We start from the raw sequence: 20742 nt of genomic DNA on the forward strand, positions 1-20742 counted from the left end.
TGATCAATGCACATCAGAGGAATGGACAAACTAGTCTAGTTGATTCTGAAAAAGGTGTAGTTGCACTATGTTTCACATTTAGGATTTGACTGGTGTTACAGTAGATAGGAGTACGACAGTATTCAAATGTTTTCAGAATTAGGTACCAGGGCATGCAAATTTTACCAGCCTTGAAGATCATTTAAAAATGGATCCATTCTCACTCCAAGTAAGCACCAGAAAAACACATTTTGCTGGCATACAAAATGATTGTATGTATCCTTTGTGTCTGCCACCAGAGAATGACATTCAATTTTATTCATTAATATTAAATTTCACCAGATCACAAGTTTTAATTTTTAGCATTCCAACTGTACTAGCTGGCAGTAATTTAAACATTGAGTTTGGTAAGCACCAAGTCTTGCAGGTTTCAATTATTTAAGAGATCTGTGTACTAAGATTGTAAGCTTTTATAGAAACCATGTAATTTTTCCCAAGATATTGCAAGATGATAATGATCACGAAACAATTTAGTACTTGAAAATGTAATATATTTATTGTCAAATAATCTGTTAAACAAATTACACTTTTCAACAACAAAAATGAAAAATGTTCATGATAAAAATGTTGATTAAATCACAGCAAACAACAAAAAATGTGCTACCTTCTGTAATGAAAGTAAATGTAAAGTATGCAGCACAAAAACCAGATGCAGTATTTAAACGGAATCCAATCAGAAAATATAATCCTCACTACAGCTTGGCATACTTCTATTTCTAAAAAGTATCCCGGGAAATTAGACTCCATTTTCAACATGGTTCACACTTAATGTAGAATGCTACTCATAAAGGCAAATACCCGGAATTTATTCATTTTGCAATAAATTGTACTCTAATTTTTGAGAAAATAATGTTGTTTAGTGGATAGTGGCTATTTTGTCAGTATTAATCTTTTACCATAGGTATAATAGCAGAGATATGCTGCATCTCAAATTGTAAGCTGTGGACACAGGCTGAAAAAATCATACTGTTTGTTGTCCTGAATCATTTCAAAAATATTCGGACAGGTTTCTCAAAATAATGTAAAATACTTTATTTTAGCTGAAATTAATTTTCACTGAAAAGACTTTTTGGGTGGAATTTATTTTTACTGAATTTTGACAAGTTTAATGTAAAAGATAAGAAAAAATATATTTGCTAGATTTTATTTTCACTGAATCATTACTTGCTAATTTATGGTGCCACGAGACAATCTGTTTATTATTAAATTGACTGCTTACCCTCTATAACGCTTTTTTATGAAAGGAGTATGTAACCTAGTTTGTTAGTGAAATTGGTCACTTTGAGAAAAGATTCCTTTTAATTACATGTATTATGTATTCAATAGCACCTGATTCAAGGTGGTTTGGGGAAGAAAACAGTTCTTAGTGTCAAATTTGCTTAGAGGGAAAAAAAATAGCAACATGCTTTTTTTTTAAAACAGTTTAAAACTTATGAAAGTATTTGAATGCAAATTACAAAGAAATATAGATTATGCAGAAAAAACAATAAAACAAATTGAATACTGTAAAAGTTTTTTTCACTGGAATTTAATTTCACTATTTTTACTGAGTCACATTTCTAAATGGATTAAATTAGTAAATTTTAGTTATCAGTGAAAATAAAAACATGTGAATACTTAATGCATTTACAGTAACGACACCAGAAAAACAACAAAAACATGTGAATACTTAATGCATTTACAGTAACGACACCAGAAAAAAAACATACATTACCCTCGAATGACAGATTCTAATACTATATTTTACACCAAATGGTATTTCAGACCGCACAGGCGAGAAGAATTTGTCAAAGATTTATGAAAGCTTCATGGTATGAAAAAGAATAACAGAATATTATATACAATGCTATTTATTGTGCTACGGTTATGTGGTGCTGTAAAGAACACCATCACTGGCGTATCAACAATTATGCTTTTCCAACATGAGCCATGATAGTGTTTTGGACAAATTATAAGTCAACATCTTCCAGTGTCAATTTACCCTGCAACTTTCCGAGTATCTCAACTTTAGAAAACATTGTCACTGATACAATCAGAGTGGTAAGTTCATGGCGCAATGAAGGAGCAATTAAAATCCCCTGTATATTTGTATATGTATTTTTTATGCTAAATGTGGACACTCAATCAAGTATGAAAAGTCTTGTATTACCTGTTAGATAACAGTCTTACAGAAATACTAAGAACCATCTTTTTATTATGACAATAATACAGGATGGAAATTTCATTTGAGAGAAAAGCATTTTTTTGACACACTGTCTGCATAGAGACGAATGCTATTGATAATTTATTGAGAACTTAATGTGTTCAACCCTGTGTTAACATTTTTGTCAACTTTCACAAAATACATGTTCAAATTTTTTCATTTCCATTTGCAAACTGGTCAAAAGTTGATCTGATAGAAATAATACAATGTACACAAAAAAAGCAAAATATTACTAAAACGTTTGGTTCAAAAAATGATGGCATTCAAATGCTAGAGCTTATTAACCGCTGTGACTTCTGAAAGCGCACCCCTACCCACAAACTTTAAGACATGCACACACACAAATAAACATTACTGGTAAATCCATACATGTAATGTAAATAGTCTTCATACTTTATATCAAGGCACAAACACATAGACCTCAATTGTGGAATGCTCCATTTATGAATAGGGGTGACAACTACCATTCTAATTCCACTGGATAGTTCCCAGTCAAACAGGCAGTGCAATGTCCAATTTTGTTTTCATTTTTTTCTGAGACTCCTGCTCTGACAGCAGATACTAGTCCATCAACAGAAAGATACACAACACTAGATGCACCAAGATATTCTGCTAACTGATCAGCTGCTAATCTGTTTGCTATGAGTTCTTCTTTAGTTGGAATATTGATACCCATGTAACAAGGGTATTTGATGGGTGGTGATGCTACACGTACATGAACCTGTAATGATAATACAATAATTAAGTCATTGAAAGCCAGTACTCAGTCAGGGCATAATGTAAATGCATTACAAAAGTTATGAGAATGATTTTGACGGTTAGCAAGATGGCTTGTGTAACTCTTTGCTTTTGCTTTGTTATAGGACTTTACAGCGCCTGCGTTTGACTGATAGCGTGCTGTGTTGGATTCACTATTTGATGATGATTTGTTAATCTTGTGTACTTATTCAATAACTATACTTCATTTCTTCCCTCAAACATTTCATTCTGCTGTGCATGGATGCTGTAAATATGTCATTCACATGTATCACTGTTTAGAACATGCAGTGGTGTTAGATATGGCAGCTGGACTGATGTATGCAAGCTAACTGAATCACAACTTCACTGGATGCTGTAAATATGTCATTCACATGTATCACTTTGTTTAGAGCATGCAGTGGTGTTAGATATGGCAGCTAGACTGATGTATGCAAGCTAACTGAATCACAACTTCACTGGATGCTGTAAATATGTCATTCACATATATCACTTTGTTTAGAGCATGCAGTGGTGTTAGATATGGCAGCTGGACTGATGTATGCAAGCTAACTGAATCACAACTTCACTGGATGCTGTAAATATGTCATTCACATATATCACTTTGTTTAGAGCATGCAGTGGTGTTAGATATGGCAGCTGGACTGATGTATGCAAGCTAACTGAATCACAACTTCACTGGATGCTGTAAATATGTCATTCACATGTATCACTTTGTTTAGAGCATGCAGTGGTGTTAGATATGGCAGCTGGACTGATGTATGCAAGCTAACTGAATCACAACTTCACTGGATGCTGTAAATATGTCATTCACATGTATCACTTTGTTTAGAGCATGCAGTGGTGTTAGATATGGCAGCTGGACTGATGTATGCAAGCTAACTGAATCACAACTTCACTGGATGCTGTAAATATGTCATTCACATGTATCACTTTGTTTAGAGCATGCAGTGGTGTTAGATATGGCAGCTGGACTGATGTATGCAAGCTAACTGAATCACAACTTCATTGGATGCTGTAAATATGTCATTCACATGTATCACTTTGTTTAGAGCATGCAGTGGTGTTAGATATGGCAGCTGGACTGATGTATGCAAGCTAACTGAATCACAACTTCACTGGATGCTGTAAATATGTCATTCACATATATCACTTTGTTTAGAGCATGCAGTGGTGTTAGATATGGCAGCTGGACTGATGTATGCAAGCTAAATGAATCACAACTTCACTGGATGCTGTAAATATGTCATTCACATATATCACTTTGTTTAGAGCATGCAGTGGTGTTAGATATGGCAGCTGGACTGATGTATGCAAGCTAACTGAATCACAACTTCACTGGATGCTGTAAATATGTCATTCACATATATCACTTTGTTTAGAGCATGCAGTGGTGTTAGATATGGCAGCTGGACTGATGTATGCAAGCTAACTGAATCACAACTTCACTGGATGCTGTAAATATGTCATTCACATATATCACTTTGTTTAGAGCATGCAGTGGTGTTAGATATGGCAGCTGGACTGATGTATGCAAGCTAACTGAATCACAACTTCACTGGATGCTGTAAATATGTCATTCACATATATCACTTTGTTTAGAGCATGCAGTGGTGTTAGATATGGCAGCTGGACTGATGTATGCAAGCTAACTGAATCACAACTTCATTGGATGCTGTAAATATGTCATTCACATATATCACTTTGTTTAGAGCATGCAGTGGTGTTAGATATGGCAGCTGGACTGATGTATGCAAGCTAACTGAATCACAACTTCATTGGATGCTGTAAATATGTCATTCACATGTATCACTGTTTAGAACATGCAGTGGTGTTAGATATGGCAGCTGGACTGATGTATGCAAGCTAACTGAATCACAACTTCACTGGATGCTGTAAATATGTCATTCACATGTATCACTTTGTTTAGAGCATGCAGTGGTGTTAGATATGGCAGCTGGACTGATGTATGCAAGCTAACTGAATCACAACTTCACTGGATGCTGTAAATATGTCATTCACATGTATCACTTTGTTTAGAGCATGCAGTGGAGTTAGATATGGCAGCTGGACTGATGTATGCAAGCTAACTGAATCACAACTTCATTGGATGCTGTAAATATGTCATTCACATATATCACTTTGTTTAGAGCATGCAGTGGAGTTAGATATGGCAGCTGGACTGATGTATGCAAGCTAACTGAATCACAACTTCATCGCTTAAAAACTCATTCATTTGACACATTTAGCATAACAATTACAAACATAAATGTGAGTGGTGCCTTCATAGAAGGTGATGACCTCTGACCTCTTTAGCTCCAGCATCCTTTAAGAGTTTGATAATAGGACGAATCGTATTTCCTCTCACAATAGAGTCATCTATCAACACTATTCTTTTGCCTTTAAAGTTTTCTGACAAAGCACCAAACTTCTTTGCCACTCCAAGTTGTCGTAGCCTTGTGTTCGGTTGAATAAACGTTCGACCCACGTATCGATTTTTACACAGTACTTCAATGTATGGTATTCCAGACTGCAGAGAGAGAAAGTTAAATATATTAACTATCGAGTCTATTTTAATCAGATCACTAGTATTTTAAATTTTATTAAAATTTAAAATACTAGTGATCTGATTAAAATAGACTCGACAGGGATTGCGTTAACGCGGAATTCCGCGTCCGGGAAGCATAGTTTTTCTGTGGGACGCATGAATTTTTCAACTGGTGAGTCCCTGGGACGCATCCGGTGAGCACACGTCTCGGTCGTATTATGGTAGGTCTAAAAGCATTGTGTGCGTTTGCAATGCCATTGTCCCGCATACAAAGTTCATAGAGCTTGTAAATTCACCTAAAATAATGTGCCATTGTCTTCAAAAACACCTATTAGCATCTACATTTCACAATGGAAAGTGTGAAGTCCCGTCTGAACATGGAACTATAAGTTCCATGGTCTGAAGTACGGCGAGACAGTCAATACTGAGACAAGTAGAAAGCACTGTGACCTGCTAATTTAACCGCCTAAAACTTACAATGTCACCCAGGGTAATTTTTCTCCAAAAAAATCACTTTAACGAACCTGGTACGTGAAATACACTTTTTTCCTAATTTTATTGGTAACGAAATTATATTCTAAACAAAGTAAAAACGATCACAACTGCCGAGCAACAAATTATCACGGTTGCGCAATCCAGTCATGCTGCGTTTCACAATTGTTGATTATTACTCAGTAGTGATTATAATAACGTTCAAACAAAAATTTGTTGAATTGTTATGAAATGCAAATAAAATTCAACTTCGTTTCGTCGTAAGCAAATGATTCTGGTCGCAAATTAACGCTCGATGCTGTAGAGTATCCGCCATGTTCCTTGTCTTGCATGGTTGACCTAATAGGTCAAATCTCTAATTAACCAATAAAAATGCTGGATGACGCCAACGTGTTCAAATTACCATAGCTCATTTAAATATGTTAATGTAATTGAACGCAACGCGGAAGAGATTTGCCGATGTTGTAGTACGATCATTTGGCTTGGATTTTTACGGGAAAGCGGCATGATTTTTTTTTTCAAATCAAAAAATAGTTGTTTTCAAAAGATAAACTGAGCATTTGAAGACTAATTTAACATCGTTTACAGTGACAACAACTCGAACCGAAACGAAGTTTGCGCACTCACGCTAGTCACAAAAAACATACTGTTGAATAAAAACTTAAACTCTATTTTAGGCGTCAGGAAAAATTGAAATGTCCGAAAAATGACGCCAAAATATTTAAATAACAAATATTAAATAAAATCTGCCGAAAAATCGCCGATTTCTTGGTCCCATTTTATTTTTTTTAAAAACCCAAACTGCCCAGAGGCGAATTTACTGCAGAATCTGGTACTAGTACTAGTATGTACAAATTTTGGGTGTATTGTTTTCTGGGGACAATATTAATCGAAACAATGAACTATTTAATTATATAACACAAATGACTATGGGAGAAAAACAAATCACTTTTCTAGAAGCCATGGATCGATTCGTTATTTGCCAGATCGCCTCCCCGGCAGGTTCCATGTTGCCATGCCTTTTCTTGTCAGAATCGTATTAAGTCTAAGTTAAGTCTGACACCATCTCATTTATCTTGGCTTATGAAGAACTTGAAGGTAAACCCAGTAATGATTTAAAATTTTTACAAGCAGCATTACATTTTAATAACAGTAAAAATAGAAGAATACCATGTAAATAATGCAGATTGCTGACATGTAAAGGGTGGAATGAAAATGTAAATAAAGTACAATATAAATGTGATTAATGCCTGTTTATGTTTATTGTGTAATAGTTCGTGCAAAAAACTATTTTAGAAAAATAAAGTGCGGTAGCGGCAGGGACCCCACATATGTTTAAGGGACCCACACATTTTATAAGGGGTGAGTCCCAGGGACTCCACATTATCGAACACTAATGCAACCCCTAAGTAACTTTCTGCAAAGATTTCTAAATAAAATTTTCTCATTTTACAATACTATATCAGATATTTGTTTGGTCATTATAGCAAGTTTGCATCATTCATATTGATATTAATAATTTGACACAAAGTCACAACATTGGTACATCAGGTTTTGATCAGTTATAGCTCACCAACATCATAAACTTTAGATGTGATATTTACTCAAAAAGGCTTTCAACTCTAGTTTTGCTCTAAAAAGTATACTTAAATATGCCTGATCGATACATTTCCTACATACACATTTGGAGATATTTTTTTTCATGTAATTACAATAATTCTCAATATTATACCTCATAACTATTTGTTTTTACATCTATTCGAGAAATTTTAATTTTTTTTTTTAGAAAATGTTGTACCAGGAACGGTACCAGTATGTTTGAAGTTATGCTTATTGGCTCGACAGTAATTCATTAGGTAATGGTAGCCAGTCTTTGGGAGAGGGTGCATTTTCACTTAATTCTAATTTTACTTATGTATTGGTCAAATGTAAAATTAATCTAGAATCTCTTACATCAGGACAATGTAATTCTTACCTCTTCTGCAAATCCCATTGCAGCGGGTGTAGCAGATTCAGGTACTGTACTCACTAAATCAGCCTCTACACTTGCTTCCTTTGCCAACTGTCTACCACAACGTCTACGCACTGAATACACCATCTGGCCTATAAAATAAATAACAATGGTTTTAAATAAACCAGTCATACTGCATCTGCACTCATCAATATGGAACAATATTTAAATTTATAAACTAGATAGAACCAATTTTTATGAACTTTAAAAGGGTACATTAGCTGCAAGCCACAGCCAGGACCAATATAACTCTGCAAAGCTGTGTAAATATTAAATATGCAATCATTATTGTTTTATAAAAACATATCTAGTGAAAGATATCAGCCAGCAAATCCATTCTGAAGATTTAGCTTAAACAGATTGAAAAGTGATAATTAATCAGCAAATTAGCTACTTAATATGCACAGACAAGGCTCTAAAACCGATCATGTCTGCATGGTACCCCAAGAAAACTAAATAAATGCAATAATTTTGATGAAAATCTGCTCAGATGTTTGAGATTTCACTTATACAGACGATACTCAGACCAAACTCATTACCTTCCTTGTTTTCTAAGAAAACAAGAGAGCTGAAAATCAACCCAAGTGATAACAAGATGCAAACAATTATACCATCGTATTTTTTATATGTTTATATACATGTTACATTTGGATTTGTTCTACAATAAAAATCTTATTCTGTATTTGTTAACTTGTCAAACACATTAAAATTGTTGTCTTGTTTTTTGTCAATCTTTTTCATCACACTTTATTGTACTTGCTGAAAATTATTATTATTACTATTTATATATTTTATATGTTATTATAAAACTCGACACCACATGATTCAATGCTGTTAGAATTTCTACAGTCAGTAAGTGACAACAGTGTATATTTAGCATCATGTATAAAAGTTATGATCGGTCATGATCAGCAAAATTCCTGTTGAATGGCATTTTAATGTGCTATCTTGGTGCAACAATCACTATGCTACTGGTGTTCAGTAGTTACATAGAAAGTTATGTATTTCTTGTTTATTACTCTACCTTCAGCAACACTGTCTGGTCTTAGAAAATATACATATTCAAATATACAGAATGCCGGTAGATCATTCTTTGGTCTGTCTACGATAGATAATGACTTGACACCATTCTTCGTGATTCGTATAATCTCACCGGGTGAAACTTCACGATGGTATTTGGCACCAATTGATTGAAAAGAACATGATTCTGAGGACACCACCCACCCTTCAATGTCACTGTCCATGGGCTTTGTATCTGGATAAAAAAAATATATAACTTTAATTCAATAGCAGTAGTAAAAATGTAAATGATTTAAGTCATGGACAAATACACAACATTTTTATTAGAAAATTACCCAAATGTCATATATTTTTTTCACAATCAATCCTAATTAAAAATTCAATTTTTCTTGTTATATTCTGTTTTATTGAACTTACCACAATATCCACCAGATATTAATTTACCAACACATAATGGTCTATTTCCATATGGGTCTCTCACGGCATAAATACAGTCTTCATACATAATAACTAAGGAATATGCTGTTCTGGTTTGCTCCATCAAATAACGAATCCTGGCTGTCCAATTTGGACCGTCCAATTCTTCTTCCAGGGGTGAGAAGGCCAACAACTGGGTGATTAGTTCACTGTCAGAACCGGTAGACAACCCAACTCCATGTTTTAGAACCTATTGATAAAATAAAAATTCCTTTCCATGATGATAAAGATAAACAAGTCTCTTCAATAACATTAATTTTTCCAACTAAAAAATTGCAGCAACTTTACTACAGTTTTATGTATTTGTTCCATAATTTCAAATAATTTTGGACCAAATGACAATCTTGCTATAAATATTTATCAAATTTTGAAGAAAAAAAACAAGAAAATAATGACCATATTCACTCCATTACATGCGCATCTCTAGTAGATGTGCGTATAAACAAAAAAATTGCATTTGTTTCAAACTGTATCAATAAAATGAATAAAGCCTTAAAGTAGAGATGCAGTTTATTTGGCTTGCTTTTTAATTGAGGAATTAGACAATGAAGATGGTATTATATATCCAACATGTTATATATTTTCTGAAAGCTTATTATACAAACTTTGTAAAACTTGTCTTTATTTTAAATATCCAGAATGCGTTTTTGATTTTGGGTCAAAAATATGCTTTTTTGGACAAAAGTGGTTTAAAAAAGATTAGCTTAAAAACTTCAAGTCCGTTTGTGGGTAAAAATACATCACTGGATACCTTGGTATACTACTAATTCAAATGCGTCCACTCATCTCTCTAACGGCTTTCAAAGTCGCATAGCATGACCTCAAAGTTCACTCTTTCTATTTTTGCATAATTTATATATCCATGTTAATTGCGGACTTGTTATTTTTGTTCCACTTGCCATAATAAACTGTCCGGACGCATTTTGAAGGGGGAGCACCTTGTCAATAATGTGTGAAAATTTCGAGGCAAATGGTCAAAGCGTCTAACAGCTATTTTAATTTAAAACCCAAGAATTCACCAAAAATAGAAGACGAGAAAAAGGCTAATTTGCATATTTGCGCGTTAAACCGGGAATTACTGCTTTGTCATACTTTGTCATACTTTCTAGACTATTGAAATTGAAAGTTAACGTATAGACATAGACATTTTATGGACCAGAACAACTGCTCTTGAATATATAAATCAGAAACACGTCATTCATACCAGTGTTTTGATGGGGTCGGTAAAAACACGTGGCAATGCCCAGTAAATATGACGTCATCTCATGAATTATTAAACAGGGGGCGGTCCTAGGAAGGTGACCTTTTATCACGATCAAAACATCATGGCTTCTCTTCGGTGTATTTTCAATAAAAAATCTACAAGTATTTCAGAGCCTATGGTTTACCGTGAAGAGTACAAAGTGGGATATTAAATTATTTATTTTTGATGATTTTTATGTAGTATTGAGAACCAACTCCAGGAAGCGAACGCACAATAATGAATAATCGCGTAATCCTAGAATCGAAACGCGAGGCACAGAAGTTTTGTTCATCGTTTCCAATCCCATTTTTTCCACTGCAACAGAAATATTTGAATTCTGTTCGTTTTTTAAGGAGGCTTTTTTTTATTTTTTCCGATTTTGGCAACGCCTTATTCAGGGATTTTCTAAGACAGTCGCAGACAATCAGCGCACGGATGTACATACAAAACATGCTGTTGTACTACCGGTGACGGTCGCCTGCAAGAAGAGAGCTCCAGCTCCTAACGTAAAAGTTTTAACCGGTTTTAAATAATTAGTGTTGGAAATCTGACATGTTTTAAGAGTGCAAAATTAAGGTGCATTTTCGAGCGGTCGAATTTTTCTGAATAGAAATCGGCAAATGAAAAAAATAGGAGTGCTAAAAGGTGTGCTTCGTTAGTTTAAAAAAAATGGAATGTCCGTCAAATTGACGTAAACGTCCCCATTTTTCACGGAAAAAGCAAAACGTAGTGGGCGAGTTGCAGGCTAAAAAACTCAAAAATCAAAACAAAATCATCAATCAGTAAGTATTATGACAAGGAAAACAAAACATCAGAAGCGGTCAGCGCATCAAAAGAGTTGTTACCGTAATGTATCAAGTTACCTCTCTCTGTGATTTATTTTTCATTGAAATTATTTGGTTGTTTTCAATTAATTTTAGCGTACCTCTGCAATTTATTTTAGCATTGTCAGTTGTTTGCTTCATTGAATTAAACGGAGTTCGTCCGGTTGCAAACAAAGCTGTCTCGCACCACCTAGCAAAACTTGCGAATGATCGAAGTACAGGTACCCATTGGACAAAAGATACACAAAAGTTTGTATCTCCCCGGCCCAGTGCAATATATCCGGTTAGAATCAAAGCTCACATGTCCCATATTTGAGGGACCAGATTCTGCCTTAAAATGGGAATTTTAAGGTGTATTTTGGCGTCATTTTCGGACATTTCAATCATTCCTGATGCCTAAAATACAGTTTACTTTAAGTTTTACCGTAGTCATTGATGCCTATTCAAGAGCATGATGTTTATTGTGACTAGCGTGAATGGGTAAGCTTCGTTTCGACAATGAGCTGTTATCACTGTAAACAATGTTAAATTATTCTTCACATGCTCAGTTTATTTTTTGAGAACAATTATTTAAAAATAAAATCTCTCAGTCAATCAGAAACTCGGATTCATGCCTTCAGGGAAAGTCATTTTTGGATGCTCACATCGATTTTGTTTTTCGTTCGTTGGGCTGATGCCTTCAGTGTAGCTTTTGCCTCTTCCGACATATAAATCATCTGAATCTTCTTTCTACCTCTCTTTTCACACCACGCATAATGTAATGATAAAAATTAGGAAAAAACGCTGAGGAAATATAATGTTTGTTTTGCTAGCGAACGAGAACTGATTTGAGAATAATTGCACATGCGCGTGAATTGAATGAACTATGACCCGTACAATCTCGATTTGCATATTGTCAATCAAAGGTCTGGTTATTTGGTTACTCGTGCAAATTAGGCAATTGGACATAAACATTGCCACGTGCGAGTGTTTTTTATTTTTAACCAGAAAATAAACAGCAATTTTAACGGTGTTCCAATCAGAATTCATTGGTCAAATTTTCACAGAATGTTCTATAGATAAAAATCTATATAAAAAACGAAAAAAACTATTTTTGATTGAAATTCACAAATAAACTGCATCTCTACCTTAATAGATTATATTAAAATGTCTGATGAAAGTTTACTTATTTTCACCATGAAAAACCTCCATTTCACACTTGTACATGTATTACTAACAGCAAACATGAGGTGACGTTTTAGTTTGTAAAAGGTGATAACAGCTGTCTTGTTTTCAATGTTTAAACAATTATAGTCTGTCAATTTGATGCTTCTGCTACAACTATAGAAAGAATTCACTTGGTATAATTTAGTGGATTAATATTCACTGGGTTTTGTGAACGAAGCCACACATTTTATAACTTTGCATATTCACAGAGTTTTAGCTATCAGCAGGGTTATAAACAAAAAATGAAATATTCACTGAGTTTTAGCTATCAGCAGGGTTATAAACAAAAAATGAAATATTCACTGAGTTTTAGCTATCAGCAGGGTTATAAACAAAAAATGAAATATTCACTGAGTTTTAGCTATCAGCAGGGTTATAAACAAAAAATGAAATATTCACTGAGTTTTAGCTATCAGCTGGGTTATAAACAAAAAATGAAATATTCACTGAGTTTTAGCTATCAGCAAGGTTATAAACAAAAAATGAAATATTCACTGAGTTTTAGCTATCAGCAGGGTTATAAACAAAAAATGAAATATTCACCGAGTTTTAGCTATCAGCAGGGTTATAAACAAAAAATGAAATATTCACCGAGTTTTAGCTATCAGCAGGGTTATAAACAAAAAATGAAATATTCACCGAGTTTTAGCTATCAGCAGGGTTATAAAATGACAGGTCAACAGATTGACAACTCTAAAAAATGACAGTTCAACAGGTGGCTGGCTGTACCCTGGCTATCAAAACTATAATCAAAGAAAGCTTAGAAAGAACTCCCATGTGCTGAGAGTATTAAAAATAATATTAAAAATAATTTGAAAATACTTGTACTTGAGATATTGATGGAAAAGCTGAAAACTAATAATGCAAATCAGAAAATCAATATGAACAGATTTTATAGTGTAAAACTAATGAGGTCTGCGCAATGTAACAGACAATCTATGTACCAAATTATTATGCTAATTAGGGAATTAATATGAACAGATTTTAACCCCAAACATTGTCCTAGAGCATCATTGTACTAAGTTTCATTGAAATGGAATAATTAGTACTTGAGATATTCGTAGAAAAGCTGAAAATTAACTAATTATGCAAATTAGTAGATTAATATGCACAAATATTTATCCCATAACAATCAATCTCTGCATAGTCCTTGAGTATCTATGTACCAAGTTTCATTGAAATGTAATGTTCTTGAAATATCAAAAGCTGAACATTAATTAAATATGCAAATTAGGTAATTAATATGTACTGATATTACCCTAAAATTTATCAGGTCTGTGCAGTGTCCTGACATTATTTATTGACATCTATGTACCAAGTTTCATTGAAATGTGATGATTAGTACTTGAGACAGTCAGTGATTTGAGCTTTAGTCAGTTTAACAAATGGTAGCAGAGCATGGCTATGATGCAAATTACAAAAATCTTCCGGAGATGGGAAAGGATACAGTATATGAGACATGGGAAAAAAAAAATCATTATGGCAGTTGACATCCAAACTAGACAAAAAGAAGTAAGCACAGGTGGAAACTCTTCCACTGTCAGGACACGCCAGAGCAAAGTCACTGGAGATAGAGGTGAGTAGTTTAAATATTGAAGATGGCATGAGTGATTTGATCAATGCCTTAAACAAGCTCTTCAAGAAAAATACGGTATGGTGGATTTGTCTTATGAAGCCTATTTGAAGTTTTCATCTTACTGGAAGCCAAATACAGTGACGTGTTGAGTGAAGGTGATTTTAGTGGAGTGACATCATTGGCAATCACTAATAAATAAGAATCAGCATTGGTAACAAATTTTAATTCTAGGAACAATTCTAGAAGGCAATTTCCACCAAAAAAACAACCATATAGATTTAAAAGTACTGGCAATGTTCTGAGGGGAACAAATCCTCTAGATAAGTTTGGGAAACAATCCAAATTGATGATTTACTTTCCATTGAGCCAATGCTTGTCATCATTGATTGTTAGAAGTTAATAAGACAGAAGGTAATACAAATATAGGTGAAGTATTTAATACGACCACAAGACAGATAATGAAATTCTGATAGAGACCTACATGTATGGGTGTGCAGTGATTGACACTGCATGTACTCAAACTGTGTGTGACAGGAAATAGTTCAATAATTATGTAAATAATTCTGATGAAAACCAGAGAGCTACAAGAGTCATGACACACAACAACATGTCATTCAAATTTGGTGAAGTCAAATCAATGTCAAAATACCAGCAAAAATGTATAAGACTATCGGTAGTTGCAATATTGACACTAAAGGGAGGATTTGGATATTCCTCAGTGCCCCTCATTCACTGCCAACCAGGTGCTGGGGGGGGGGGGGGGTATGAAACTATTTCACACCTACTGTAATACCAGGTAGTTTCATTGTGTTATTGTCATACTGCATTACGTGAATGCAACTATTTGTTATTTCCAATATAACCAAACTTTTTTCAAGTGTGTATGGTACTATAGTGTTAATTACAAAATATACACAGTTGAAATAATCTCATTCACCAATCAATGATATTATTTGTTGGTAGGTACACACATTTCAAGAAACTTCAATGAAAAGACACATCAACAGCTGACAACTGATTAGGGTCATACAATAAAAGAAATCCTAACAAAGAGTTTGATACGAATTTGTGACTTCAATTGAAGAAATTCAGTGTTATGACGTGTCTATGTCCGGTAGATATGGAATTTTTCAAGGACATATGATTTTTTAGGAAAATATTGTCGATTTATGAAAACATTTTTGCAGTATATCATGTAAATATGCAAACACCATGCATTTGGTTAACCTTGCAGTAGGTCCATGTGCTAATTTGTTTTCAGTCACTAATGGCCAATTACATTTAGACATAACTACAATAAACTTTTACTATCAAAAATAATTTTAAACCACAAATTATTTTAAAGGCTTGGTTTGGACAGAAAGGTGAGTTGAACACCAACATTGTTTATTATACAGTAGCATATTTCATTACATCAATCTGAAAAAATCATCTTTTTTTATTATGCAATCTTGTTCAGAATTGTGAAGTGTCTATTAAAACAAGAGGATAATTAGATAAAAACAATGTAGTCTTAGCCATCAATTTATTTTTTTCTATTTTTTAGAATCCCAGTCTACATGTACCTTCTCTCTGGTAGCTCAGAGCCGACTGTAAAAATAGCTACAAGTTTTTTTTTGCAAATTTGACTATGCATTTATTAACAAAATCTTATACTGTAGAATACTTTATTTTAGTTGGACTTAATTTTTGCTGAAAAGACTTTTTGGGTGTTTCGTATGGAATTTATTTTCCCTGATTTTTGACAAGTTGAATGTAAAGTATGGGGAAAAAGGTATATTCGCTGGATTTTATTTTCACTGGATCAATTCTTCAGCGAAAATAGCAAAATTTAATTCCAAGCGAAAATAAAGTATTTTACAGTAGCTCAATTGGTACCATCTCATTGTAAGAATATATTTTATTTTAAATTAGCAAAATCATGTATTAACTAAATTAGCTAAAATAACATGCTTACAGTAATTTATTGTGAAAGTCTCATCTCCGTTTTCTTTCTGTTATACATGTATATGCAACTCCACATAATTAAGTAACTATTCACTAGATATAGCAGTATAGTCTCACCTTTTTCCTCAGTGGTCCAGCATTGACAAGTTCACCATTATGTGCCACTGCTATGCGACCATGTATCGTATCTACATCAAATGGTTGACAATTTGCCAGCTCGGAATCGCCAGCTGTTGAGTATCGTGTATGCCCAATTCCTAAATTTCCTTTCAACTTGCCTAAGTGCTCTTCACTAAATATTGCACTTACTAAACCCATACCTTTGTGTTTATACAATCGTTTGGTGTTGGAACCAAAACTGGTTGTTATTCCAGCACTCTCTTGACCTCTGAAATATTGAAACATAGATTGTTGTTTTTTACTGGAATTTCATAAAATTGGAGTTGAAAATAAGAAAATGTTATTTATAATTAGCATGATAGTGTTACCTTAATAAACTTATTATCACATCTTTTTTATTCAATCGCTTGGTGCTTGAAGCCAAGAACTGAACTTTATCGCTATGAATTTGAAAATTCTGTTTAATCTTTACATATTTTGGAATTACCATTTCAAAATAACGGACTATACGGATAATTATCCTAAAGCCAAAAATGACAGCACATACTGTAACTTATGGAGATGCAGTGACAGGTGTATAATATTATGACATTACTACAGGAGCAAAGTATGCACAAAGACGTATAGCGGAGGTTGATGCAACCCGGATACTGGACGAGTAAGTTCATACTTTGAGGTATTCTTCTGATAACCTTGATATTGTACATCTTTTTCCTTCTTTTAGTAATACATGTAATTAAATCAGAGAGTATATTGCGATGTACATGTGAACATTTGTGTTCTGTGACATGATTCTCTTTCAGTCACATGCTGACAGTGCTTTTTTGTCCAACAGAAAGAAGTGTTTGAATGTGGAGTCAATAACCCACAATGCTTCAATGTTGGCAATGTAGTTGACCTCATATAAAGGAAAATTTGAACGTGCTGATATGTTTTAGTGTGGCAGATTCTTATGTTTTCGGTCTCAGATGTATAATAAAGTTGGTTATTTTGGGGTTGAGAGTCAATAACCAATGAACCAAACAATTACAATAACAAGTTTTGTAGAGCTTGGCATTACTATTAATGGTATTAATTAATTATGTTATTATTTTAAGAAGAAAAATAAAATTCAGTAAATAATGACATATTGGAAAGATTAAACTTTGTACCGTACTAATTTCATAGATCAAAGTCACCTGAGAGCTAAAAATCCGTATTTTTTTTTTTTTTTTTTGACACAAACATTATAGTGGTAAAAAAATGTATCCAATAAGTGATTTCCAGCTCTCGAATGACTGTCGGCTGCTATGCGAGCGAAGATGTCTGTTTAGATTTTGTTATGTTTCACTCACCTATGCTGCAGACCCACCAGACCTAAGGATATGACGTGGGCAATGTCTAACTGTGTCGGCCAGTCTCCGGTAGCAACGACTCCAAAAATACCGCATGCAGTCTGAAGACCTTCCAGTTCGTCGTCGTAAGCGTGACAAGCAGCCATTATGGGTTTATCAACAGCTGACCAACAAAAAAATGACTAAGACTCTGATGTGAACTAAACGAATGCAAATAATAGTGTTTGAACTGATGATCAGTGTTTTAAATCCCACGGAGAGTCACCGTTGCTGACACTCGAAGCTTGTTTTCGCACATTATAAAAAAACGATACTCTCACCTAGACATTTGTCAAACGTGGGGATACCGGCTTAAAGTGAGATATGCGCATGTCTGAACAGAACAGTGGATTATTCGATTTCGATTTCGGGGAGGGCAACAGCTCTACGACGTCAATCAAGAAACGGTTCATGTTTTCCGAATTTAAATGATTGTAAAGTACATTGTCTCTAAACAAATCGCCCATTGTCTTATCGTTTTTTTAAATCTTGACAGCCAGGTATTGGTCACACGTGGGCAGCGTGAGTTTTTTCGCGCCATATCTTTGAGTTGCCTCATCACGACAGTTCAATTAATGTACAATTAATGCGCCAAGGTCAAATAATAATAATATCAAAAAATAAACCTACCAGGAAATAATAATAGTCTACCTAAATTACCATTTCACACACAGAACGACGAAATCATACCGAGGCTGAGACTTAAAACAAAATAACAAGTTTAATTTGAATCTGTGGTATTATCTGCGGAAGCTTTTGTTTGTGGAACACGTGGTTTTGAGGTCACTTATCAAGCGTCCCTGTCCGAACCTCGTCGTGCTCACGCATGATACCACGTGTATTTGTCTGAGGTGATTTTCTTGTGTTTTCTACAACATGGCGGGTGAGTTCGTGTTATTTTGGAAGCTGAAGACCTCATTTATAGAATAGCACCACGGTTGGTAGTGGAACCAAATCTTCCCTCCCCTGGGATTGAATTAATTGGGGGGAGGGTTCTAACCCACTTTCGGGCAAGTTTGGGATGGGTTTCTGTCCTGTGTCTGTCGTCCGTCTATCCGTCTGTCTATCTATTGGCGATCCGCTCCGCTAGGATTGCCCTTATAATCACTTTTGTCGTTTTGTGTGTGTGTGTGTCTGTGTGTGTACATTTCCAGTATTTTCACGTATGATTTCTTCTGTGATTTTTTTGGCTTGGCCGATTTCGTTCAAACTTGGCAGGTAGGTCACACCTTCACCTTAGTTTTTAGGAAAAATTTGAAAAAAATTTTTGGCCCACCATTGCCATAGCAACAGCCAAAAAACTGATTTTTGGATAGCTTCGCGCCAAATGTAACTCCTCCTACAAATTTGAGATAAAATACTAAAGACATAGCTCATTCTACTCAGCTTGAGTGTGGGCACAAAGTTACTATTTGAATTTTTTATATGTTTTCATTACCGAGAAATTTGACCCCAAAGTTGGGGTAAATTTTCACTAGCAACGGCTTTTAACTCCTCTGTGATTTTTTCGGCTCCACTGGTTTTGTTCGTGCCGTCACTAATTGGAAACAAATCCTGACCCACCACTGCTATTGCAACATCCAAAAACTGATTTTTGAATACTTTCGCCCCAAATGTATTAGCTCCTACCACTTTTGTACACAGTCAGCTGGCATCGGTGTCGCTGGGTGTATATCATGAAGGGAAGTTGTGCAACCAAATTTGCCGAGTTCGCAGTTTTTCGCCAATAAAAAAATAACTAAGGCAACAACTCGCGGTTTTGCAGCATTTTTGTAATAAAGACATTATTCTCTATCAATAATCCGCCCAAAACAGGAACATTTCTACTAATTCTTGTGTTTTTTCGACGTTTTTCGAAAAACCTGCGATTAGGCTGCGAAAGTAGAACATTCCGGAAGGGGCGAAACGGAAGAGCCAAATTTAACGCGTAAAAATAGAACGCGTATTTTTACCTCTATGCGGTCGTTGCCAAAGAGCCCTGCGTCCATCGCCTTGCGATGCTCTATAGTTTCACCAGTTGCGTTTTTTTGACTAAAATTTGGGCAGTACTGTCAGTCACGAAAATTGATGAATAAATTAATACACATAAAATATGAATCGCGGGCTAATTCAATGGTCACTGAACACTCCACTACTAAACAATCTGTGACAAGATAGTAGCGTACTGTATATTTGACCCAGATTTGACAAGCGTGGTACAGTTTTTTGCGCGTGTCCGTAATAACGCGCACAAAGGATTGTGGAACAGAGTCCTTTATTTGCTGGCATTCTTGACTTTTGACTGCAGTTCTTTTTTATATTTTAGAGTAAATTCTTCTGATATGTTCTTAGGTTGCTTAATATCCGTCTGAAATTCTGGACTGTGGTCATCTTTTCTGATTATGAGTCGTATGTTTAAATAACTCACCATAACTAGTGTTTTGCATTATGAAGTATATTATTATGAAGGTCAACACACTGTACTTGAGGTAATTATTTACCATTTCGTTATTTCGCTTTCCAGCATTTACAGGAAACGCTTCATTCATTTTAGAAAATTACTATGGAAATAATAAATGTAACAGCAGAATACGTCCTAGCACAGTCATTCTACTAGTAGAGTGACTGTGGTCCTAGTAATAAACTAAGTGACTTCTAAAGACTGAATGGTGTTTGCGAACTTTGTATTAGTTACAAACAGACATTATCTTCATGTTTATGTCACCATGGAAACAGTCAAAAACATGTTGCTTGTTTTTGAGCGGAACGGATCGCCAACCAGCCTACTGGCTTGTCTATCTATCTATCTGTCTGTCTGTCTGTGCACGACATCTTCTCAAAAACCAACAAACCGTTTGACTGGATTTTTGGTTAGTGGATGCCTTGATGAGTGTAGATGGTAATTTGTTCATGAGAAGTCGATCTGCC

The 20742-nt window shown here is 34.7% G+C and overlaps 2 protein-coding genes across 2 annotated transcripts in view; one reads left to right on the forward strand and one right to left on the reverse strand.

Moving 5' to 3' along the window:
- Positions 1-508: 508 nt before the first annotated feature.
- On the reverse strand, positions 509-18190 carry LOC100368571 (amidophosphoribosyltransferase-like). Its single transcript, XM_085498163.1, has 7 exons — positions 17797-18190; positions 16460-16730; positions 9487-9736; positions 9074-9304; positions 8014-8141; positions 5307-5528; positions 509-2963 (listed from the first exon to the last, which is right to left on the reverse strand). The coding sequence occupies exons 1-7, from the start codon at positions 17940-17942 to the stop codon at positions 2703-2705; spliced, it is 1509 nt and encodes a 502-aa protein (XP_085354289.1). The 5' UTR covers positions 17943-18190; the 3' UTR covers positions 509-2702.
- Positions 18191-18615: 425 nt separating this feature from the next.
- Positions 18616-20742, forward strand: part of LOC102804884 (multifunctional protein ADE2-like) — a 54624-nt gene continuing 52497 nt past the window's right edge. Inside the window, exon 1 of the mRNA XM_085498164.1 lies at positions 18616-18718. Within this exon, the coding sequence (XP_085354290.1) occupies positions 18712-18718 (7 nt within the window). The 5' untranslated portion in view covers positions 18616-18711. The remainder of the gene's footprint in view (positions 18719-20742) is intronic.

The sequence above is a fragment of the Saccoglossus kowalevskii genome, chromosome 4 (genome assembly GCF_978046115.1).
Source record: "Saccoglossus kowalevskii chromosome 4, keSacKowa6.1, whole genome shotgun sequence".
NCBI classification, from domain to species: domain Eukaryota; kingdom Metazoa; phylum Hemichordata; class Enteropneusta; family Harrimaniidae; genus Saccoglossus; species Saccoglossus kowalevskii.

Bases quoted from the DNA above. Each gene is read 5' to 3' on its own strand.
- LOC100368571 (XM_085498163.1), bottom strand. From the start codon at position 17,942: ATGGCTGCTTGTCACGCTTACGACGACGAACTGGAAGGTCTTCAGACT. The intron at 8,142-9,073 runs GTAGAGTAATAA...TTTATTTTATAG, and splicing joins ACCAGACAGTGTTGCTGAAG to GCCAGATGGTGTATTCAGTG. The intron at 2,964-5,306 runs GTCAGAGGTCAT...TTATCATTACAG, and splicing joins AGGATGCTGGAGCTAAAGAG to GTTCATGTACGTGTAGCATC.